Source organism: Ruditapes philippinarum, unplaced genomic scaffold (assembly GCF_026571515.1).
Source record: "Ruditapes philippinarum isolate M1 unplaced genomic scaffold, ASM2657151v2 ctg5780_1_1_1_1, whole genome shotgun sequence".
NCBI lineage: Eukaryota > Metazoa > Mollusca > Bivalvia > Venerida > Veneridae > Ruditapes > Ruditapes philippinarum.
In genome coordinates this window covers 138,890-164,509 of record NW_026858349.1, presented here as the reverse complement: position 1 = coordinate 164,509, position 25,620 = coordinate 138,890, and the positions used below count along the sequence as shown (strand labels likewise).

The 25,620-nt window shown below is 32.0% G+C and overlaps 1 protein-coding gene across 1 annotated transcript; it reads left to right on the top strand.

The window, feature by feature from the left end:
- The first annotated feature begins 11,212 nt into the window (after window positions 1-11,212).
- Window positions 11,213-22,742, top strand: LOC132752923 (sushi, nidogen and EGF-like domain-containing protein 1). Its single transcript, XM_060743334.1, has 11 exons — window positions 11,213-11,333; window positions 13,548-13,661; window positions 14,384-14,503; window positions 15,064-15,180; window positions 15,674-15,853; window positions 16,444-16,548; window positions 18,111-18,227; window positions 19,375-19,536; window positions 20,300-20,498; window positions 21,200-21,223; window positions 22,650-22,742. Exons 3-8 carry the CDS (start codon window positions 14,455-14,457, stop codon window positions 19,479-19,481), a joined length of 675 nt encoding a protein of 224 aa, XP_060599317.1. The 5' UTR covers window positions 11,213-11,333; window positions 13,548-13,661; window positions 14,384-14,454; the 3' UTR covers window positions 19,482-19,536; window positions 20,300-20,498; window positions 21,200-21,223; window positions 22,650-22,742.
- Window positions 22,743-25,620: the final 2,878 nt, after the last annotated feature.

Here is a 25,620-nt window from a genome sequence, read left to right as displayed (position 1 = left end):
CCAATATATACATATATAAATATAACAAAATTACCAATAATTTGAGTCAAGGGCTAGAAGGGGGGGGGGGGGCGCATATATGTCGTTCAACATTTCTTGTTAATGTAGAGATTTTTAAACCATTTGATGTACGTAGGTCTATACCTATAATTTATATGAGCAAATTTTCATATCATTTACTCCCTTAGTTTTTCTATAGTATTGTGCAAAAAGACATAAACTTTAAAGTGTTCAATTTAAAAAAAAATTAAATTGAGTTAAGAATCGCACACATTTATGATTTTCAATTTTATTTTGAGTAATTTCTTTATTATCTTTTGAATAGTTTTTGCTTGAAGTGTCCCACTTGTTTATGTAAAATTTTCAAAATTTCATGTTTTGTTTTCTTTTGAACAGTAAGACTCCCTTTAAAGTAAATTAAAAAAAAAACATGTTTTTTTAGTCTTAAGGTGTGCTGCTTTAAGATCATCATTTTGTAATTTGCTTTTATATTAAACAGAGTATTTTGCAGATATGTGTATAATTATAACATTTAATGTGTGATGTTTGTTTGTGATGTACATATGGCTTTATGTATTGTTACTGTCTTTACTGTCAGATCAGAGAAAAAATGAAGGTTTTTTAAAATATTTTTAGATTGTTTGTTTGAGGTAACATGTTACAACTTAAGCGTCCACGATATTTAAGATATTTTTGTTTCAAAAACTTGATTTTGACAAATACTCAGATTTAAAGTTTATAAATCATAGTAACTTTTTACATGAAACCAAATAAATCAAATAAATATATATATTAAAATTTACATTTTTCTTTTACAAAGTTTAAGTAAAGTTATAATTAGACATATGATTTTTACCTTAACTGAGTATTTTTGTGTGAATATTATGTCTTTTTGAATATGGAAATAAATAAGTATTTTTTTAAAAAAGTAAATACACTTCAGTAAGGTATCTAGTATTATTTAATAAAAGAAGTAAATACAATTTAGTAAGGTATCTGGAATGAATGATAGTTTTAATTATAATATGTTTTAGTTTTATGTACATTTTTGGTAGTACGTTATTGATTTATTTATATACTAGGATATTACTGATAAGCCCATCTTCTCATAGCATTTTAAAGTTTATTGGTATGCTTATTTCTTCTTCACTTTTCTCTTTTTCTATAACTGCTATCTATATTCTTTACACATATATTAGGAATATTGGTGTTTTTTTATCATGTTTGTGTGTAAGTAGGAGATTCATGGGGGCTTTCAGTTTTTTTTCCAGATGGACTTAGAATGTGTTGTGTTGATTGAAGGAGCTGTGTGTTGAGTGAAAGTACATTGTGGGGATTTCGAGTGTAATAGTTAATGTGAACGTGTAGCAAGACATTTAAGTAAAAGGGAGAAAATGATGAGTGAATGATGACGAATGAGAGGGTGTCCATCTAACAAGCAAATTTGGGATATTTGTATCAGGAATACGCTATGTTCAAGAGGCATTAATCCAAATGTAGTTCTTGACACACGTTTTTAATCAAATTTGAAATTATTCATGTATTGAGACCAATTAATATTTTCCGAATGAAAAGAGACCGCAGTCACATGCTTTACAGTAATATATTTTTCACACATAGATGTATGAGAAGTTAAAAGAAAATTGTTTGTATTTCATAAATTTCGAAGTCTTTTTTTTTTTTTGCCAGTGATCGAAACATCAATTCTAATGCAGAGAGTTTTTTTTATAGGAAGAGAAAAATATTATGGTTTACTAAAGTAAAGTAAATGCATAGCATGTAAGAAATCTTGATGCTTTGAGAACAAATATTTCTAATCTTAAAATGAGCTAGTTTGTGAATATTGGTTCTTTTATAAAGATTTCATGAATTTAATTTTTATATAAAATTTGAATTCGTGACTCCTTATATCTGAACATATTCATACTGTATTAATACATGTAATGCTTAATGATGAATTATCATAAATATTTTCACAGTCACTCTGATAAACGGCGAGTGATATGATATATATTTCACTGATGAAATTCAGAATTTCAATACAAATTTTTTTTTCAATACAAATTTTTTTTTTTAGAATAAAGCTTATAATGTATTTTTTTTATAATTTTCACATTTGTTTGTTTATTAAAAAGAAATGATATGATATTAATCATATTTCACTGATTATTTAACGTTGAAAGTATTTAACTATCAGTGATAATTTTATATAATTATATTAAATATCTGAATTGCATATTTTTATAAAAAAAACAAAAACATTTGAATAAAGTTATAAAGAAATAAAAAGTAAAGAAATCAACATTAACTGGAAAGTATCAAAATAATCAGAAAAACAAGTAGAATTCTGCAATTATATAAAGCTTGTGACCCTGTTTATCTTCTTATAGGAAATTTAGATGTCTCAATACTTGGATAAAGATCAAACTGTTTAACAGCATGTGTCACAAATTATGTTTTTGATTTTTGCCATCTTAAATATGACTTATTCCAACTTTTCTTGCTATGAGGGAATAGGATTCATCAATATAATAGTATGATGTGATTTAAAATGCTTATATATGTATTAAAGCGTGTAATGTGTTTTTGTTTGTTTTGTATTTTTGCCAACATTCATTCTTCTGTACTGTTGTGATATAAGCTTATTGTACTAGTGTCACTGTGATATATTGATATATTGGCTGATTGTTCTGATGTAATATATTGGCTTATTGTACTGGTGCAATATATGGGCTAATTGTGCTGATGTGATATATGAGCTAATTGTACTGGTGTGATATACATGTATGTGCTTGTTGTATGTGTGTGTTATATGGGGTTATTGTACTGGTGTGACTTATGGGCTAATTGTACTGGTGTGATGTATAGGCTTATTGTACTGTTGTGATGTATGGGCTTATTGTACTGGTGTGTGATATATGGGCTAATTGTACTGTTAGTGATGTATGGACTGATTGTTCTGGTGTGATATATGGGCTTATTGTACTCTTGTGATGTATGGGCTTATTGTACTGGTGTGACTTATGGGCTAATTGTACTGGTGTGATTGTATTGGCTAATTGCCGCTGACGTGATATATGAGCTTATTGTACTGATATACATGTATGTCCTTGTGTATGTGTGTGTTTATATGGGGTTATTGTACTGGTGTGATGTATAGGCTTATTGTACTGGTGTGATGTATGGGCTTATTGTACGGGTGTGTTATATGGGCTTATTGTGTTGACATGTTATATTGTACTGATGTGATATATGGCCTTACTGTACTATTGTGATATATGGCATTACTGTACTATTGTGTTATATGGTTGTTCTGATGTGATTTATGGGCTTATTGTACTATTGTGATATATGGGGTTATTGTACTGTTGTGTTATATGGGCTTACTGTATTGGCGTGTTATATGGGGTTATTGTACTGATGTGATATATGTGCTTCTTTTACTGGTGTGATATATGGACTTATTGTACTGATGTGATATATTGGCTTATTTTACTGGTGTGATATATTGACTTTCTGTATGGTGTGATATATTGGCCTACTGTAATAGTGTGATACATGGGATTGAGTCAGAGTATGCATACATATATGTTCAATCATTGTTGAAATAGAAAAAAATATATTTGTGTTAGTTACTGTTAATAATGATTTAAGTGCCATGATGTAAGTGCCATGAAAGAAATCTTGCTCCACTCTAGTGCTTTTGATATTTTATATCTTTTTTGTGCATGTTGCATTATATTTTTTAGCTTATGTATATATTCATATCCATCAATTTGTAAACTTTTGATAATTTGCTTAATTTACTAGTAAAAAAAGATATTTCAAAGACTGTGTCTGTCATTTTTTGTTAAAATTCACAAATTATGAGATTGTAATGTGCTGCGCAATAATAAACACTTACCCTGCAGGTATTACCTTGGCCACAGATTCAGGCCATCCTGTACATCCATGTACTTAGACCAAACTCTGAGCGTTGGCAACTCATTTTTAGCTCAACCAAACCTATTCAAAGAAGAATTTTAAGCTAATGCAGCAGGCATGAAGTCGTTGACATTGTCGAAGCTGTAGTGTTTGCTTTCCAAAAACTAAAATTGTTTTTTTTTTTTTATTTTATTTCTCAATGGATTGCCTCACCGCTGTGGGTTCGAATCCCGACAGGGACTTTGGATTCTTTCATGTGAGGAAGCTATCCAGCTGGCTTACGGAACGTCGGTGGTTCTACTCAGGTGCCCGTTCGTGCCTGAAATAATGCACGGAAGGGCACCTGAGGTCTTCCTCCACCAGTAAAGCTGGAATGTCGCGATATGACCTAAACTGTGTCGATGTGACGTAAAACCCAAAACAAACAAACAAACAAACAATGGATTGCCTACAAAATTGAATACACCAATCCTTTGAAAAAGACAATTAAAAAGAAAATTGTACAGAACTTGACCTTTATTTAAAATGATATTGATGTTTAATGTCAAATAATGGAGTTTGGATTGATTCTTGCCATAACTGGATACAACAGTTTGGACAAAACATTCAAGAAAAACAAACTGACCCTTACTTTGATTCATAAATGACATTGACCATCCGGATCCATGCTGTTCGCTTACAAACCCTATTACAAGTTGAGAAACTGATAGCGAACAGCATGGATCCTGATCAGACTGCGCGGATGCGCAGGCTGGTCTGGATCCATGCTGGTCGCAAACCCATTATGTTGGTTTTGTCGTGACACGGCTGGCTCATTCATAAAAGTAAGTCCTTACAACTCATGCAATTGTGTCTATTTATGAATATTTACTGCCAATATTCCACAATATCCACACTAATCGACACTGGTTTCTGAACTTGTCAGTACTCCGTCGATGGTATGATGACTTTTGAATAAGTGTAAGTCTTTAATTTATAAGTATTGAACAAGTATTTTTTTGTTTTGGGCCAAAGGTAAGGTTACCACAGTGTTACAGTACGAAAAGGTGGATCACCTTTAATTTCAGATGCGTCTCCTCGTGAAAGAAAACACGCGAGTTGATATTTGGTTAAAGTTCTAGCAAAGTCAGTTTTGGTTATTTCGTATTGAAATTGTATCCAAAATGACAAGAAAAAAAATGTTCTAAGTGGCATGTCATTCTTCGATTTTTGAAATACAAGTACATGTTTATCACACACCCGTGCCGATTTGGCGACTCCGTAAATATGGTATTGCACGGCCGTGCATATATTTTGACGTGACGTCATTAGCGTTATACAAACATAGTGTAAAGAAGCGCAAAATGTAAGCGTTATACAATAGGCGCGTCAATGAAAAATGACTCTTATTTCACTTTAAACTCTCTTTATTTTGGGTATGTGATAAATAGAATATTAAATTCGTGTAAGTTAATTACTGAATTTATTACACTCGTTGAATAAAATAATATTATGCTCGCCAGAGGCTCGCATTATATAATTTTATCAAACTCGTGCAATAAATTCAGTATTAAACTTACACTCATTCAATATCCTCTATTTATTAAAAAAACGGATATTTTTAGAAACTGTGTTTACCTTTTTCAGTTTTATTTTAGTTGAGGGCTCTACAACTGAAGTGTCAAAGGAGACCACTTTCATGTGAAAGAGCCAACGTTTAGAGGGGATTTCTTTTTTTTTTGTTCTTTCAGAAACCTGCAACGTAACACTGTGCAGAGATAAATGACCTGAAATTAGATAAAAAATATATCTTTTTTCAACTTTCTTTACATAATGAAATAAATATTATAAAAGTACAGATTTCACACTAAAAAGTTTTGTTGTCTTTTTAAAGTCACAGATTAATTATCCTGATCAGAAATGAAGTATCATTTTTATACTAAATCATTTTTATATCATTTTTATACTAGACCATTTTTATACTAAAATATAATGACGTCGTATGAGTAATAAGTAATAAGATTACAATTTGTGAGATATTCCTATGGTGACAATTTTGTCTTGCAAACGTCATTAGCTGACATGAAAGTTGAGATAACGGTTTACGTGTTAGATCTTGTGAAATATAAAGAAGAGATAACGTCATATCTTGCCAATTCGTTATCAGTGCCATGTCCTCAAACTTGCTTATTTGTATTTGATATAAATGAATAACATGTTTGAGCAAACTCGTAAGTTATTTTTTTTATTTCATATGTTTTCGTCATTTTATTGTCAAAATGTATTTCTTTTTCAGAAGAATATAATTATAATAATTTGCGTAAAAGTTATAATAATAATATAAAAATTTTATTATTCATTGAACGCCGCCTTTCCTTGTTGATCTTGTTTTTCATATTTTCGGACAGTTCACCGTATATAATAGGAGTAATCCTGAATACACATATATATATGTTTACAATTCTTTAAATTAATTACATCTTTTCACATACAAGTATCTTAATATGAATAGTTTAAGATAGTTAAATACCATGATGTGTGACACAATTCTATCGGAACCAAATCAACCAAAACGAACATTTGGTGAGTACAATTTTTCGTCAATGTTATATATATTATGATATAAAAAACAAAACAAAAAACAGTGCATGAGATTTGCAATATGCATTATGAATATCTTAAACTAGTATGCGTGAATTCTCCGAGAACTTGATAACATTTTATTGATTTTACACGGCAACCGTTCAAAAGTCATATTTTTATCACAGTCATATTGATCAGTCTCCGTGAAAATGGTATTGCACGGCCGTGCATATATTTTGACGTCATTTGCGTTATACACACTGAATGTTATCGTTTTTCTATGGGCGTCAATGAAAAACGGTTATTTTTTCACTTTAAAAGGTCCTTAATTTTGGTATGTAATAAACAGAATATTAAATTCGTGTAAGTTCATACTGAATGTATTGAACTCTTTGAATAAATATTATACTCGCCAGAGGCTCGTGTAATATATTTTCATTCAGCTCTTGGAAATAAATTCAGTAGTAAACTCATTCAATTTACTCTATTACATAATTACAGTGCAGGACGTGTTCCGGCCTAAGTACTTTGAAGCACTCGATCTTGCAATGGCCAATGTAAAAGAGAGATTTGACCAACCGGGATATCGCGTACTTCAGAACGTGGAGGATTTACTCATTAAGGCCGCACAACCTTTGAAGACCGAGTACACTAGAAAACTTGGTTTTGTTTGTGATTTCTATGGCAACGATATTAAACGAGACCTCTTAGAGGTGCAGCTTCAGCTGCTACGTTCACATTTTGACAAAAACAGGAAATAGTACTGTTACTCTACCTGACGCTTTGAAATTTGTTTCAGTACAGTCGGTGCTAAAAGGAGCACTGTTCTCTAAGGTCGTTGTGTTGTTAAAGATTTTGTTAGTAATGCCTGCTACTAATGGTACCAGTGAAAGGACATTTCGGCGCTCAGAAGAATAAAGACATACCTGAGATCGACAATGTCTCAAGTACGTTTGAACAATCTAATGGTGTTACATATTCATAAGTACAGGACAGATTCACTCAACTGGCGTGTAATTGCCGATGAGTTCATTACCACCAGAGAACGGCGATGTGTTTTTGGAAAATTTACATAAAATGAGATTTGTGAGCAAAATACAAGTTACTGCTAAACAAAAAGCGGTTATTGTTTACTCGTAATGTACTATTCTTCCATCATGGCATCGATTGCTATTTAAGCTTATACCATTGTGTGATATATGTTAAACAATAATCCACGTACTGTAATATTTCTTGTATTTGTTTATTTATAAGTATCAGATAAAAATGCATCTAAAGAATTATAACAACATTAGTTATTGTTTATTTTTCATTTGCCAAATATCAATTACATGTATTCATCTTTTAAGTACACCTGCCCGTCCGTTATGCAAACCTTACACCCTTAAAACATATGACGCACGAAAATCTGTAAAAAAATCGTTGACATATTACTATAACTTGTACTAGCGACAGGCTGTAAACTGTGCCAAATATACGGGAAAACGCCCCTGAGAGCATCCTAGAATAAAAAAATTTCCGGGGGAGCATGCCCCCGTACCCCCCTAGATTCTGGCTAAAACATACCAAATTGGCCGCACCAATCACAAAATCGTGACGACGGGCCTGAAAATATTTTCTATTTCAATACCTTTAAAGGGGATACCGACCCTAATTATCATATAGTGAGCTGGCTTGAACCAATCTTTATACTGTGACAGGACAGGTATATGTATTAAGGCCAAATGTTCAAAGACACTGCTTATAAAGTTTTGTGAGACAGAATTAATTACGGGCCGTCATGTTGTTATGATTTCAAATAGTGGGGTACAAATGGACAAAACTTTTTTGAGTCTGAATGAGGGAAGCATTACGAAAAACATTGAATAAAGACGTGGGTAAATTTTGGTTTATCACAACGTTAACCTACATAAATATAAGTCGATAATAAGCAAATTATAAGGGTTCGTTACCATTATCTTTGAAATTAGCAATATTCCAATTTTACGACTGTATTTAGTATTTTACAATATAGTATTTAATATATAGAGGCTATTGAATGAGCGCAAGATTATAAGATATCAGATCATATTAGACGAGCTTCTAGCTATGTTTGTATCACGGCCGTGCAATACCATTCAATATCCTCTATTTAATTATATTGAGGTTTTTGCTTTCAGGGAGACTTGTTTTAGCTGTGGTAATTGTTCATTGTGTAGACAGCTTTAGGTAAACATTTTTTTCAGAGAAATATAAAATTTAATACAATGCCCGGCATTTTTTGTAAATGAACACATATAATTCATTCACCATTTTCAAAAGACTCGAACGTTGTTTCTTTGAGAAAGAAAAGTTAGTTTGAAACAATATTCTAATATTTTGGTATTATGTTTTTTTGAACTGCTGAATTTTTCTTTTGGACTTGCTATACTTAAAAGTTAAAGAAGTTAAAATGAAATTGATTCAGTTAAATGGACTTCACTGAAGATTTCCTTTTTATATAAAAGGACTGAAAGAAATTTTTTATTTTTTTTTCAAGATTAATGTCTAGACCAATAACTTATGTGCAAAATTTCAGATCATTCGCTCGCTACGTTTTTCCAGAAAAAATGATTTAAAATTGAAAAGCGCTGGAACGCCTTTCACACATTTTCTCACAAAACGGATCAAGAATATCATAATTCTTAAATACGATTTTCAATTTATTCATGCGTATACTTCTTAATCATTTTTTGCATATATTTCGGTTTAAAGTGCCCCAGCTGATCTATATATGAAATTCTTATGTTATGTTTTTAAGCTTTTGGACATCAGTGGAGTTCCTTTAAGTTAACCTAATTATCCTCGGTCCAAGAAGGTTAAGGATAAAGCGTAGTAATAACTACATTCTTATTTATTTAGTACGAATACGGCATATATTTTAACGCAAAAACCCCAAAACAGCACAAAAAGCAGCCAACACCAACAACTAAATGGGAAACACAAAAGGTAAAAACAGAATATCAGGTGTGTTTTTTCTTAAAACTATCTAAATGAAAGCTAAATGGTTGTTCCTGTAAGACAAAAATTTTAAAGATCAAAAATTAAGATTTTTTTAAAAAAGAAATTTCCTTTTCAAATATTGTCTTAAAGACCTATTATGTCATTGGAATGCTTTTACTTTTAATTCTCCAAAGCTTTTTATTTTTTGGTTTACCTTTGAATACTTTCCAGGAAGGCACACTTTGGCCAAATTTAGGACCAGTTGCGTTTTTTTTCTTCATTTTGTGCAGTTATATATGATTTATTTTTTGTATGGGGGTCAAAATACTTCTTCGTTTACATTTTTCTAATTGTATGACAACTCATTTAACTTTTAAGGCTACTTTCTTCAGGGAACAAGCATATATACGTGCTCTAAAACTAGTATTTGAACGTTATAAAACTTATTTTTGTCCTTTTTAAAGTTGATATTTATTCATTTGTAGGCATATTTATTTAATGTGCCTTTAAATTAACAAAAATATCTGTAAAGCAAATAGCATTGGTTGATTTGTTGCCCGAAATAATACATATAGATGCTTTTCCACATACCATATACTACTTCCCCTGACTGCTTTTTGCGGGGGTGTTCCAAAAATATTCATATGAGAAGATGAAAATCTTTCACAATTCTATCATATTCAATCTTTCAGATATTGGTTTCCTTCACATTTATAAAAGAATTTGACCCCCCCCCCCACACACACACGCAATAAAACACTTCTCTATCTAAAGGGGCACTGTATCATGCGTATTTAATGGGTGAAAGACCTGTTCCATTGCATTGTCGTAAAACAACTGATTTCACTTTGACTTCCTGTAGAAATTTACAGCGAAGAAATGAATATAAGAAGAATTTTCATTGGTCATTTTAAAATTACAAATGAAATTTGGCAATCTCATTGGCCATTCTAAAATAAAATGTAAAGAATAGTTTTTTGTCATTCTAATTAGATAGTTCTTTAACTTTGTAGTTGCCCAATTGATATGTTTATAATATTTTTTTTAAATATTTTGTGTATTAATCAAGTATTTATAAGTTTAACTTCGACGGAGTATCTTTTATCTATTTACTTTTAAAGTTAATTTTGAAGGAATTTATCTATTACTTTTTCTTTATTAAAAAAGAATTTGGATTTTTCTTTTGGAAATGAATGGGATAATTTTTCGACAGTATGCATTACAGTTAAATTTAGCTGTGTGTTCATAACGGGGTTACAAAATATTTAACCGCTATTTTTAAGATATTTAGGTATTTTCTCATCTTTAAACATATATTTGGCCGTCAGGACATATCGCTTTGGGTACAGTAAACATTTTTGTTTTTTTACTCATTTGAAAGGACAAGGTTCACTAACGGAGCATTTTAGCCCTGTAATTCTATGAATTCAAAACCAATAAAAATAATAAAATCATACAAGTTCATCAAAAAATGACTTTTTATCTACCTAAAAATGGCAAAATATTACAGTAAAGGGTATTTTCATGTCAAGAAAATGCATGGGACGAGTTCAATGAAGCCGGGCAGAAAGTAGAAAAGCGGCTTGGTTTTTCATTCGCACAAAGGTAGTGGGCACATTTGCCACTCCCACCTACACGAAATAACAAAAAACAAATCAAGATTATCATGTTTATGTAAGCTTGCAGGTTGAACTCAAGATAAAGGGACACTATTCACGGACGACAACAGGAAAATAAGGGGTAAAAAACTATTATTTGACTTTACATTTCAGCGATAAATGCATGCAGTTCAAACCCATGCGTTAGAGGTATCTGCTACCACTCGCACACAACACAATATCATTGTGAATGTCCTAAAGGGTACTTTGGAAAAAATTGTGAAATAGGTGAGAAGTAATTACTCATATTTGATAATATATGTTCTTGAACATTTACAGTTACTTTCATGTTCTTTTACCATTGAATATGACCAATAAGATTTAATTCATTAAAGTCATTTTAATTCATGTGTGAATGCTAAGTATGAATTGTGAAACATGTTTTTTTTTCTATATTAAAATGCATTCAACCGAATCGGATTAAGCAATGCTAATAAGCCATTTCAAAGTTTGGCTACTTCCCTTATATACATAATAGTTTTTATTTGTTTGGGTCGTCAGACCAAACAAATAATGGTAGCGAAATTTCAGAGTCTAATGTTGTTAATTGCAAACGCCGAAAGTAGTCCACTTTCTTGAAGCGGTTACTTCCCTTTATATGTACACTAACAACGAAAAATTCAGGGGAGATCACTGCGTAAAGATGGCCAAAGACAGGTGAATTAATTTTCAAGCAAAATAATTCCCGAATGGTCGAAGATTTCTAATATTGTTTTTATTGTATTTTCTGATCGAAATTAAGTAAATACAAAGCGGACATTCAACCTCTGACACAGAAGTTCACAACAAACCTAACAACAAGTAGTTCTCAAAACAGCTTAAAACTAGCGATTTAAAAGAAAGAAATATTTTTATTTTGTTACAAATATTTAACAAATAACAACGCATTCAAAGTTTAAAAATAGCGTTGGCTAATAGAATTGTCAATAAATGCACAATCACAAATTACGCGCGGCATGAATTATGATTTTAAATTTCAATGAAAAAAAAATACTATTTTTAGCGATGTTGATTACCGAAACTTACACAAACGCGAAAGTAGTGGAAAATATATATAGAATTCTACATGTCGGACTGTTTGTGCGAGAAGATTTTCGCTAAATTATTTACTTCAATTTTAAACAACCGGTTTTATCCTGAAACAAAATACCTCGAAATTAATAAGGATAAGAAACCCGAAATGCAATGGAAGTTCTAAAATCTAGAATGACCTGATGTTATTCAAGACATTATTTTGTATAACTTCTCCGTGGTGCGGGCAGGGGTAACGCGGCTCGCTTCAGGAGTGAGAGGTCTGGAGGTTCAAATCCAAGTCGAGGAAATTTTTTTTAATTTTTTTTTAAGTGTCTTTGTTAAGGAAGTAGCCATGATATGCAAGGATAAAGTGTGACTGTCGTAAAAAAAATGAAACATAAATTTTGATTTTTCGATGCATCTACTAGTTATGCGGAGTTCCGTATGTATCAAACTCTGGTGCCTTCAAAATGAATTATAGTACATAAAAAAAATATAAACTTATACAGGAAAATGCATACAGATATACAGTACGATTAAGATTGCAAAGATCAGAAAATACCACAGAACTTGCAATCCCTTTTGATTCTTTATAAATATATACATGCTTATAGTAAGCTCCAGGATTATTACATCTGTGTTAAACAACAGTTTTATAGTCGTTACAAGCCCTAAATTTTTAGAAATAATATGGTTTTCTTCAGGCCGTTCACATATAAATTCACACCGTGGCTAAAGGTTTTTCGCGCCTCGCCTCTATGAAAGTTCTTGAGTTCAAATCCCAGTAAAGGCGAACTCATTTTTTTTTTTCAAATTGTTTAAGTCAAATAAACATTGGATTTTGCATAATCAGTGTTGCAATAAGTCTTATAGTCAATTTACTAAAATTAAACACGCTGGAAAGCATTGTGGCACTATACATTATAATCTCACACCTGCACATTTCTTTTACTTTCTGAGACCCAAAACAAATTCAGCGCCTTTCTGTGCTTTGATTGTTGTTGTATGTAAAGTAAAGTCCAACCCGACATTCATTTACTGATGACGTCTTACGTGGAAAATTTCATGTCACGATTTATGAAGTGTAACAATAAATATCGAATTTCTATGGTGGGGCTGATTTGATTGTCGTATTTTTCATGTTTTCCTATGGCGCCCCCGCGGAGCGAAAATACGACATTGCGTAAAAATAATCAGCCACCATCGAATTTTAGATTGCTACCTGAAATCTTCCTCGAAAGAAAAAACAATAAAACAATTGGGATTCGGATTCATGGCAGTGAGAGGGCAAGTGAGCTACATTAACCACTCGACAACCGAGCCCTCTCGACCTATCTCTGACCACGGAGGAGATTGTCGTTCAGTGTTAACCATGTTAACAGTAAACATTAACTTTCTGTATTTAAACACCTTTTGATCATTATATAGATGACAATGAGTGTATCTCAGAGCCATGTCAGAACGGCGGAAGTTGTATCGATGGTGTCGGAACCTTCTTGTGTCAGTGTAGACCAGGATTTACGGGAGAGTTATGCCAGAGAGGTAGTCTTTTTTTAAATTAAAACTCAAATGAAAAAAAAAAATATTTTCATTATATTTAAAACAAATCTGATTGGATAATTTATCAAAGTTTGATTTAACCATAATGCTTTGAAGTAACTGTCATCAATGACGTCAAAATGTTAACGTTACAACCGAAACAACTCGGCTATTATTCATGTAATAACCTTATCCGAATGGGCCGAGAAGATGCGACTGCATAAAAATAATTATATATCCATGCGCGAGTGCGTATATCTCACTTCTGGAAGCGAATTCTTGGAATTAATTTGATTTTTGGGATAGGTAGATATCCGATTTAAAATATGTCAAGGTACAAATAAAGACAAAACAAACAAAAATCGTGTACTTTTTTTTCTATTTCATAAGAATTTTTAATTATATCTTTGATTTTATTACACAGCCTTAGAAAAATGATAAATATAGAGAGAATTCTTAATAAAGTAGTGAAAAGGATGGGATGGGCTGAAACTTAGCTCAGCATCCGCGCAGTCTGATCAGGATCCATGCTGTTCGCTATCAGTTGCTCTACTTGTAATATAGATGGTAAGCGGACAGCATGGATCCTGATCAGACTGCGCGGATGCGCAGGCTGGTCTGGATCCATGCTGGTCGCAAACGCATTAAGTTGGTTTTGTCGTGACGCGGCTCAAATATTATGTGTGTTACGTTTATTTTGTTGACATGTCATACATTATTACCAGACGTCAATGAATGCTCACGGTTCAACACTCCATGTTTCAATGGCGGTACCTGTGTGAATGGAATTGGTAAAATGTCCTGTCAGTGCCCTATTGGTTTCGTTGGCGAAAGATGCCAGGATGGTAATTTACCAAGTTGTTTTAACCTTATCAGCAAATGACCAGATGTAAAAACTTATATATATATATGAAAATTAAATCTTATATTGATCATTCCTTTTCTTTAAAAATCAACAACTCATAAGGAAGAACGGCTTCGCGATTAATGTCTAATATCGAAGTTTGGTTATCGTTGCCTATTTCTTTCGCTTTAAATGTTTATATTATTATATCCTAAAATCGTTCACAGATTTCATTCTGCCTATGTGTTTATGTAATTGTAGCGTTCGTGTTTAAGGGGTTAGAACATATAAATTAAGTTCCATTGGGGCTGGAATGTAATACAATCCAAATTTCCTAACTGTATTTTAACGAGTTTTTACATAATTGTAAGTATTTAATGACACCTATTTTTGTAAAATGAATTTTGACTAAGTATACAACATGCAATGGCGCAAATAATAATAATAATAATATTAATGATAATATGAAAAGAAAACAAACAAAAAACAAAAGCGAAAAAAAAAAAAAAAAAAAAAATTGTTCTCTTTAAAAAATGTTCACTTTTTGTTTCTATTTTTTAGCAATGGATCCTTGCATACATAGTCCTTGCGTACGTGGATCATGTTTCTCACATAAATCCCAGTTTGTGTGCGAGTGTCCATCTGGGTACGACGGAAAGTTGTGTGAAACTAAACAGTGTAAGTTTGCTGGTATAAGTACAAACTAAAAACGCAAAACATTATTATTATATTGATGCTACTACTACTTCTTATAATAATGATGTTCAATTACAAGAAAAAAAAAACAACAAACAAACAAAACAAACACTAAAAACACCACATCATTACCAAAATGTAAAAAACAACAACAACAAAAACAACAACAACAACAACAAAAACACATAAACATAGTCCTCAGACAGTGGAATATTGCAATACATTTTTTACATATTCTTCGATGTTTGAAAATTGTTTAAGAATCATAATTTTATACATATATAAAATTTCACTTAAATGTGGTAACAACCTTAGGTACAACATACAGAATCTTCAATAATTGTTTAAACGTTTTTGCACACATATTGATATAAAATTTGTTATGTTTCAGTAGCATTAATCATTATATTTTGGTCGGAGTTGTAAACGGCCTATTACATAACCTGAAAAAGAGTTTACATTTCTCTCATTTCAGCAAAACAAACCATAGTGGGTCCCAGAGAGGAATTTATCAAAATACCGTTGGCTGATCCATTGAATTTGAACTGCAGTCTTTCTGACAGTACTAATAGTTACAGGACATCATTCCAATGGCGTAAATCTAGAGGATGCTACCAGCTTCATGCTAATAATAATAATAATAATTTTTACATTCGTATGTTTATCTACTTTTGTAGTTATGACCTTATAATAACCATTAAGATTTTTATGCATATATATGCATATATATTCACAGGTGGCAGTATAAGTGTTTGGACACCCACCCTTGCCCCTGGACCCCTGCTAAAACCCCGAAGAGATGAAAAGAAATTATTCAACACTCTAAGGCTTACTATAAGATACCAAATACAAAACCACCTATAAAATTATAAATAAATAATAAATTTTTCCACTATCAATTAAAATTTTAGTTATAGAAATGTGGAAAGCCTATTATAATGTTCATTTGCACACGGTAAATCGTCGTTTCGGCGATTAAGGCGCATTCCGGCTGCATCATTCATTAACATCAATAAAACGAACTAGAATTCCACAGCCTACCTAATTCAAGTCCAACGAATATCAATATCCTTTTTTTCTGTTTCACGGTATTTTTTTAACTTGTTGGATAATTATGCTGCTTGGACGAGCCAAACTGGACGTCCAATCAGATCGCGTAAACATTTTGAATCATATTTAAAAATAAATATGTCAATACAATTATCCTATCAATAGCCAACAAACTTGTGGGTTTTCTAATTTTAGGGCATTATTCCACGTACAAGTTGACGCATGCAGATATAGGGGCAGCGGGAACGTATATTTGTACATTGGAACAGATGGAGAAGTATTTCCATGTTGACATCGCATGTGAGTATGAGATGTAGTCCTGAATAAATGATAATTGAGCCGCGTCACGACAAAACCAACATAATGGGTTTCGCTTACAAACTCTATAACAAGTAGAGAAAACGATAGCAAACAGCATGAATCATGATCAGACTGCGCGGATGCGCAGGTTGGTCTGGATCCATGCTGGTTGCAAACCCATTATGTTGGTTTTGTCATGGAGCGGCTCAAATATATTTTTGTGTGTGAATTTTTTTCTGATGCAACGACCATATTTTGATTGGATAAAGGAGAGTTTTTATCACATTATGATATTGATTTATTACATGTAGTGAAATTACATGTATTAACTTCTCGGTGAATTTACTAATTAAAATTTAATTTTCACAGAAGCATGACTATATCTAAATGCGGATTAAAAGAATGATGAAAATAATATCGTATCGTTTTATTCAGGGAAACATACACAATATTGATTTGTAACTTAATGTAAGTGTTAATAGCGTCAGAAATACCCTCCGCAATCAGTGAAATGTGCTAGATTTCGAGAAATCACATGAATATCTGCACAATCATACAACATTTTAAAAATGTGACATATTCGTAAAAGTATGTGACGTCATGCGCGGCAAATTCAGTAAAACTGACTTTAAACTGTAAACTATTTCAAGTTTTGTTTTATCAAGATAATATTAAATATTTAATCTAAGAAGATAAACAGAATATTTGAGTTTTTAGATTTTGTCGTGATCCTGATCGAACAAGTCGGGACCAGGTGCTTGCTTTCACAATAAATTTAATAGAGGATATTAAAGTTTTTTCTATAAATACAAGATTTATTTTCATCAAGTGAATATGAATATAAATCCTGTATTTGTAGAAAACCTTGAATGTTATGTTTATTATCTACATTTTTCTTTTTTCTGATAATTTGAAAGACTTCCCCTAAACTTTGTGTTTTGACTGAATTTAGAAGAAATAAGTCCGACAAGACACCAGCGAAATACGGAAAATATGTTTCACTGCAGTGATTTTTTTTTCAATGAAAATACGGAAAATTGAAATATGCATTTTTATTTCAATATTTCTCAATATTTCATTCATAAGTAAATAATAAACACTACATCGAATTGTATGTATGCGTAATAAATATGACTGACCAATAAACTTGCCCTACACAATTATGATAATGTGTTAGTAAATAACAGGTACTTGTGTTTAGAATAATCCATACGCACTGAATTATAAAGAATCGCAATACATGTTATGTACAATGATTCCATTTACCCAGTGCTATGAAACTAGTTCCACTGAAAATACAGTAGCATAGCGTGACATAGTCACTTTTTGGGATTGGTAGAGAAGTTTACATGACATCACGCAGTCTGGTGTTTGCTTTAGGGAAATGTTTTTCGAGTGAGACCTAAAAATAGCAAAATGTATAATTAGTATATTATCCATTTTTTTTCTCATGAAAAAAAAAACACAAAAAAACAAGAACTTTTTCTGTTTATTTTCATTGCTTTCAAAAGATATCCCACTTTTTTAGATTTTTCCTTACTAGTTTGTTCTACATATTTAAGGGTGTTCAGAGATATGTACTTTTGAAGATCGTGCTTTATGTAAATGGGACGATACCGGATCTTATATTTCATGGCGAGAAGAGCATGGGCGACTTGAAGATCATTCCCTGGGAACTAGTAAGTACATCTCTGCATGAAAATTAATCATATAAAATAATTATTATAAATGTATACTTAGTTACAAAAATCACACTGGCCATAGCTTTCGCAAAATCGGTGGGTTTATCACAGCTTCGGTGCGCAAAACATATAACGCACAAATAAACACTTTTTTCTAAAATCAAATTAGAAAATAGTTGTACTCGATTGAAATGTGCGTTATATGCTATGTTGGACTCTTAAAATTGACATGAATGATATCGGGCCCACTGCACTGCGTTGCAATCGAATCCACCGCCATCTGCGTTGTAATCATTTTTGTCTCTATTCAATAACAATTTCCAAATGTTCCAATATATGTTTTTTGTGTGTGCAAGTTTCATTCATACAATGCGATGCCAGTGTATTTAGTGGTCGTTTTTTTGCACACATTTGTGGTAATTTAACCAACATTTGGCTAATATGACATCTCCTCGTCCAACGGTACAGAAGTGTTTGCATAAATGGCAATGAATTACACTGTGCGTTTGTAATAAGTTGGAAGAGTACATATGTGGGATCCAGTCTCACTATGAGTTTCCAGTAAAACATAAAGTAAAATTCAGTCATCAACTTACCGACAACAGCAAAGGCCATATTTTATCCACATTTTATTCTGCGACGAATACTCCACCGCCGCTGCGATGGGCCCACCACTTCTGCAAAAGCTATGACCAATGTGAAAATAGTGGAATCAATATGTTATTACTTAAGCAACAAGACGTTCAGCTCATATAAATTTCAATTGTCAACAAATCACGCCACAAGTTAAAAGGGGCGCCCTTTACCGAGTGGTTAAGGTCAATGATCTAAATCACCTGCCCCTCACTGTTGTGAGTTTAAATCCCGTCAGAGACTTTTGGCTTTTCCGTTGTGACTTGACATTCAACAAGACAAACAAACAAACATCATATCAACATTAAAAGCAACAATATTTTTAATGTTTATTTCATTTCTTAAAGCCAGTTGTAATAACAATATAAAGGCAGTAACAATTAACCGCAAATATGAGAACCATCATATTGTTTAATCTGTTTACACAATACAGATATGATAAAAATAAAATGAACTGCATAAAAATGCTGTCAAACCAACAATAAAAAGGCGCGAACATTTTTATCTCAAGAAAGTGGTACATATATGACAGTACAATCGGACACTCCTGGGACAAATGACGCAAGCGCTAATCTGACGTCAGCCAATTTACCAGCCAATCAAACCATTTTGTTTTGAATTTTGGCACCGGATATCCTTTAATGGTTCTGGAGCTTTGTTGATGTATCTTCAGGTATAATTCTTTTGTTATCTTTAGCTGAAATACAACTCTCCAGCTTTTATTGAAAGAGGGTGAGGTCGTATGTGTGCAACAATTATACATACATGTAGGAGGACATCCGACCTGTCATAATTGTTATAGAAAAGTTCCTTGATGCCTTCTTGACTAGCTACCAACTCTCCATGGAAAACGGCTAGTGACCATAACTAAGTATGCCCATTGAAAAGCACAAACATGGACCACAATTAACCCTGTCTGTTTACAATTCCAATCTATACTAGTTTAAACACATTCATTTTAGATTAGCGGCAAAGAAACGTATTGTCTTTTTTGAACCACTCTTGAACTTTCTATTACTCGTGTGAAATGATGAAACAGAGGTCAAGGCCCAAAATAGCTCAAACAATTCACGAAACTTGGGATCAAGTGCAATGTCTTTATAACACGAAAACGCCTAAATACAACACACGAAATGAGTTTGTTCTTTTTTGAATTATTATCACGTTAAATGTACACAATCGACTCAAGCTATAAATCCGGATTGATGTAATGGATGTATGTAAGTCATCCGTTGGAAATGACTGCATTTTCATATTGTAACTTATTAGCATACATATATGAAATAAATAATAGACATAATATGTCGTTTAAGAGATAAAATGTTAAATTAGAAAAATACATTGCATGTTTCACAATTTATCTAAACGATCAATGCTTAGCTATTTGTGTCATACTTATTTAGTAAATTTTCAAATGACACTATGTCTCTTTCCAGGATTCATGCCTACACACAAGCACAGAGATGTTTAAGGCAATGGATAACACAAATGGACAATGGGTTAAAGCTGATATTACTATTTCCCGTGATCTTATACCAAATGATTATAATATTGTCCTTTCTGTAGACAGACGGCGGTCATTTCAAGGTTCTATTGATGTAGACGATCTTAAATTCAGCAATGTTCACTGTCAAGGTAAGTTTACTGAATATCGTTTTAGGAAATATTTGTATCATAAAGTCGTTAACAGCCGGCAAACATTTCGTCACCTTTCTGTATCGTACAAGTCCTGGTAATTATTACATTTTGAGGATGAGCCTTAAGTTAGGGGCCATCGTTTTAGATAATGACGTCATAATAGTACACATGCGCTCTCGTGACAAATCTCCCCCCGGATGCAGAACGATATTATCCGTAATATGACGATATTTACCGATTCTTTAAGATTCGTTATCCTTATAAAATAATTCCCCATAGTTCAGAATCTATTTTGTTTTATTATATAAAACCCTGTTTGCGCGTAACTATTATGTTGTATCAGCAAACTTATTTCTATACAAACCTATTATTAAAAGGTATTTCAGCCGTAAATAAAAGCAATATATGTTTGTACGTCTGATTATGTTTTTAGTATATGTAATTCCTTTTAGAATATTACAGTACTTTTTTTCATTTCTTAAATACATGTATCAATATATATTTACGAGCCTGAAAATAAGTAAAAGAAGCTATTAATTTGTTAAAAGTACACTTTTAAATTTAAATTCGTATTTTCAAAATTCATTATGTTCGTACTTAGGTCATACTGACGGACAGAAGGACAATTTTTTTCCGAACATAACAAAGTAAAGGCAACGCGGATTACTTTTACTTATGAATGATATAATTTATTGTAGGTGACCAAGGACTTCCGATTATTGGTACGTATTGTATCGTACATGTTATTGTATTTTTGTTTTGTTCTCTATGATCTCCACAAGTGAGTTGAGGAGGAATTCCACCGAGGTCCAAAAACCAGAAAACATAAAATTTGAATTTGTAATGTATATCAGCTTGGACACTTAAAACAGACAAATATGCAAAATATATTTTAGAACTATCCTCAAAATAAAATGAAAATCGTACTTTTGTGCTATGCTTAGCTATATAGTCCGATTTTAGAGAAATGAGTTGCAACGGTTTTTTAATTAATTTTATGGTCATTTTACACAATTATAATAATCACTCTAGAAAAACGTAATGAGCGAATGATCTGAAACTTTGCACATATGTTTCTTCTATACCGACATCAAAAGAATCATTAATCTCGAAAAATTATTGCCAGTCACGTCATGTCAAAAATCATCACTGGAGTCCCTTTAAACACAGGACATGCTTTCCCTGGTCTTTTCAAATGTAATAACAGTGTTGGTAAATTAAAGTAAAATGTAGTCAATTAAAGAACAATACTTATTATGTCATTTATCAGGTTGCTCAACGTCACCCTATCCTTGAAAAAAAAAGTATTTGCAATGAGAAGATATTTTAAAGATTACATTCTTGGAGTGTTTCTTACTGTGATTGTGTGTAAGGCCTTGTTGGGTGGCTCCGGTGTGACCAACTTTTGTCTGGGGCTGTGTAATTTTGAACGACATTCTGGTTTATGAATATTTGTTATAATATTTTATCTACTTTTAAGCAGCATGCCTCCAGGTTCAAGCTAATTTCATGAACATTTTTGAAATGTATTAAAAAGTAAAATACTGTCAAGTGAACAAGGAAAGTAATTCACACCTTGAAAATAACACTTGAAATTTACGGAAAATACCAAAAAAGGTCAGATAGAATATAGACCTTACTGCGTAAGTCAAGCAGTAAAAATATGGTGATAAAAATAGGAAAATAAGTCATTTAGCGCAAATAACAAATAACATGTAAATTATTACTTTAATCCTAAATTGTTTTACTTTTCTTAAAATATAAGTACAATTTTCTCAAGTTATATGTTCTTAAAACATTTAAGCTCATCTTAAGACATGCAACTTTTAATAAATACCTTAAACAGCGATTAGTGGGCACAACAATGAACGAGTTGTATTCGTCAACGATTTTAAACCACTCTCCTCTTACAAATTGGGTTTGAAGTGATTTTGGATTCATTCATGTGAGAAAGCTGTCTTGCTAGCTTATGTTATGTCTCTGAATCTACTTATGTGCCTGACCGTGCCTGAAATAATGCACAAAGGTGCAAATGAGGTAACAATGTTGATGTGATTTAAAATCAAACAAACCAACTAATCAATTAAACAGTGACTATGAATTTCTCTATCACAAAATAATTAACCTGTTTATGTACTTGTTTTTCAGGATGAGATTGGTGATTTTAGAAAGCGAACTACATACGAAGTTGGCATTTTATGTCTTGAAATCAATTTGTATAAAAATAAACTTTTTAGTAGATCGTTCCTTATTGATTCATAAGTAAATTAGATACTTTAAAGTAAGGAAACAAAAACAACAACATCTTATCATAAAATACGGTGGCATAAAAGTGACATTTGCAATTTTTTTATTATTTTTTTTTTGTTTTTGAAACTTTTTTTTTTGTTTTTCGAACATTTTATATTTTTTTTTTTTTTTTTTTGGAACTTTTTTGTTTGTTTTTGGCACATTTTTTTTTTGAAACTTTTCTTTGTTGTTTTTGCACATTTTTTCTTATTTTTGTTTTTGAAACTTTTTTTTTTGTTTTTCGCACATTTTTTATCTTTTTTGTTTTTGAAACTTTTTTTTTTAGTTTTGTGTACATATTCTATTTAAGTTTTTCGTACATATTTTTAAGCCAATCAAAACAGTTACACCTTATAGAAATAGTTATCTCCCATAGTATAAATTACGCCATTTCCTTGTTCAAAAATGGATAACACACATAGTTACTTCCCTTAGTATGAAATAAGCGGTATACACGATGGAGTCTCATATCGAGGAATTTCTACGAAAGCGAGGGGTAGACTCTGCAACACTGGCATGAATGGCCACGGATAAGGTAACTTGGATTTTTTTTTTTGTTTTACGTCGCACCGACACAGTATAGGTCATTCGGCGACGTTCCAGCTTTAATGGTGGAGTGCCCTTCCGTGCATTATTTCAGGCACGAACGGGCGAGGCACCTCGTTCCGAGGCATATGTTATTATAAATTATTTTAATTATATATAGTAATTGTGGTAAATCTAAACCGTTGAGCCACACATAGTGATTAAACTACCGAAAACGTCTTTAAAAGTGCATAAATCAAATTTTGTAAACAATCTTATTATTTAAATTTTGTATAGATAGTCCTGATATATCAAAGCACAGAGCAAGGATGCATGTTAGTCTAATTCATTAGACTCTTAAAGGCTTGTACACAACGTAGAAAGGTCTACAACACATTTCATGTTTCACTGATGAGATTACCGATGAAAATGGCACACTCCGCGCACCGGCTACACTACGGAGAGATCACAGGGTGGGGGATTGTAAAAAGGGATGTTTCTCTTTTTTACTGTTCATGCAAACGATATTTAAGACTAGAAAAGAACTCTAGGTTGCAAACAGCTTAATTATGTGACTGTCAAAGTCTGTCAAGTAATGATCCCTAGTGAACTTCGAAGGATTATAGTCTGAATGGAGAAAAAAAGGTGGACATTTTATTCTTTAGAAAATAAACCATTGATATTTCTCAGTGAGTAACGTTCCTGTGCGGATATTGCTACTGTAAAGTATAACTAGTAAGGAATGTACACTGTGTAAGTATTGCCAGTAAGTAATGTATAACTAGTAATTAATATTTACTCTGTGTACATAAGTTAGTTAGCAATATATAGATTTCCGAGGAATAATGTGCCTTTAAATAGTATATATTAGGTTGGTAATGCAAAATAAATATAATTAATTATGTTAGTAGTGCTTGTAAATAGTAGAAAGTTAAAAACTATAAACTATGTAAGTAGTGTAAAGTTAACAGTGCTCATTGTGTTAGTATTTAAAAGTTAATTGTTTTATTGTGTTAGAAGTACTAAGGTAATAGTGTTCATTGTGTAAGAAGTGCTTAGTCAAAAGTGTTCATTGTTTAAGAAGTGCTTAGTCAAAAGTGTTCATTGTGTAAGAAGTGCTTAGTCAAAAGTGTTCATTGTGTAAGAAGTGCTTAGTCAAAAGTGTTCATTTTGTAAGAAGTGCTTAGTCAAAAGTGTTCATTGTGTAAGTAGTGCTTAGTCAAAAGTGCTCATTGTGTAAGTAGTTCTTAGTCAAAAGTGTTCATTGTGTAAGTAGTGCTTAGTCAAAAGTGTTTATTGTGTGAGAAGTGCTTAGTCAAAAGTGCTCATTGTGTAAGTAGTTCTTAGTCAAAAGTGTTCATTGTGTAAGTAGTTCTTAGTCAAAAGTGTTCATTGTGTAAGTAGTGCTTAGTCAAAAGTGCTCATTGTGTAAGTAGTTCTTAGTCAAAAGTGTTTATTGTGTAAGTAGTGCTTAGTCAAAAGTGTTCATTGTGTAAGTAGTGCTTAGTCAAAAGTGTTCATTGTGTAAGAAGTGCTTAGTCAAAAGTGTTCATCGAGCATATTTGATAGTGTTCATTGCGTGAGTAGTACATAGTTGTTGATGATAGTGTAAAGTAAATAGTGATCATTGTGCTAGATGTACGAAGTAAAAAGTGTTCATTAGGTCAGTAGTTCACAAATAGTGTTCATTGTGTAAGGAGTACTAAGTAAATAGTATTAGTTGTGTAAGAAGAGCAAGGTAAACAGTAAAGGTAAAGAGTGTTCATTGTGTAATACGGGGAAGTCAAAGCCTTTTGCTTGCCCGGTTATAGACAAAAGAAAATGAAATAATTTAAATTTTTTTTTTAAAAAAATATAAAGAATTCTATACCAATCAAAGAAAGTTTCAGTGTCAGTTCTAGTTGGTCGCCGCCATTTACAATGTAACTCAAAGATAATAGGCGGGGTATTCCGATAATGGAACAAATCTCAACTTTTCGGATTAATTATCGTCGAGTGCTCCGAGTGAAAACGGAAGCGGTACATGAAATAACGAATGACACCTTTAGAACAGAAAAATGAAAGAAACTTTTTTAACTACCCTCCCGTTCAGAGGCTTTGCCTTATTTCATATTAGTGCAAATGTAATAATGTTCATATTGTATTGTAGTGCGTAAAAAAGTCACGCCTCTTACCACTTTCGCCTGCTCTTCAAAAATGCGAATAGGGGTCTTGTTAAACAGTCGATATCTACTAACTGATGAAAGTTTGGGATTTTAAAGCCGATTTACTATGGTGAATGTGTCATGGTATATTTGAAATACTG

What these genes read in the sequence shown, in the direction of transcription:
- LOC132752923 (XM_060743334.1), top strand. Translation starts at nt 14,455, where the DNA reads ATGTCCTGTCAGTGCCCTATTGGTTTCGTTGGCGAAAGATGCCAGGAT. An exon ending in GTTGTGTGAAACTAAACAGT is followed by an intron (nt 15,181 to 15,673) that starts GTAAGTTTGCTG and finishes CTCTCATTTCAG; the next exon opens with CAAAACAAACCATAGTGGGT. An exon ending in TAATAATAATTTTTACATTC is followed by an intron (nt 15,854 to 16,443) that starts GTATGTTTATCT and finishes TTCTAATTTTAG; the next exon opens with GGCATTATTCCACGTACAAG.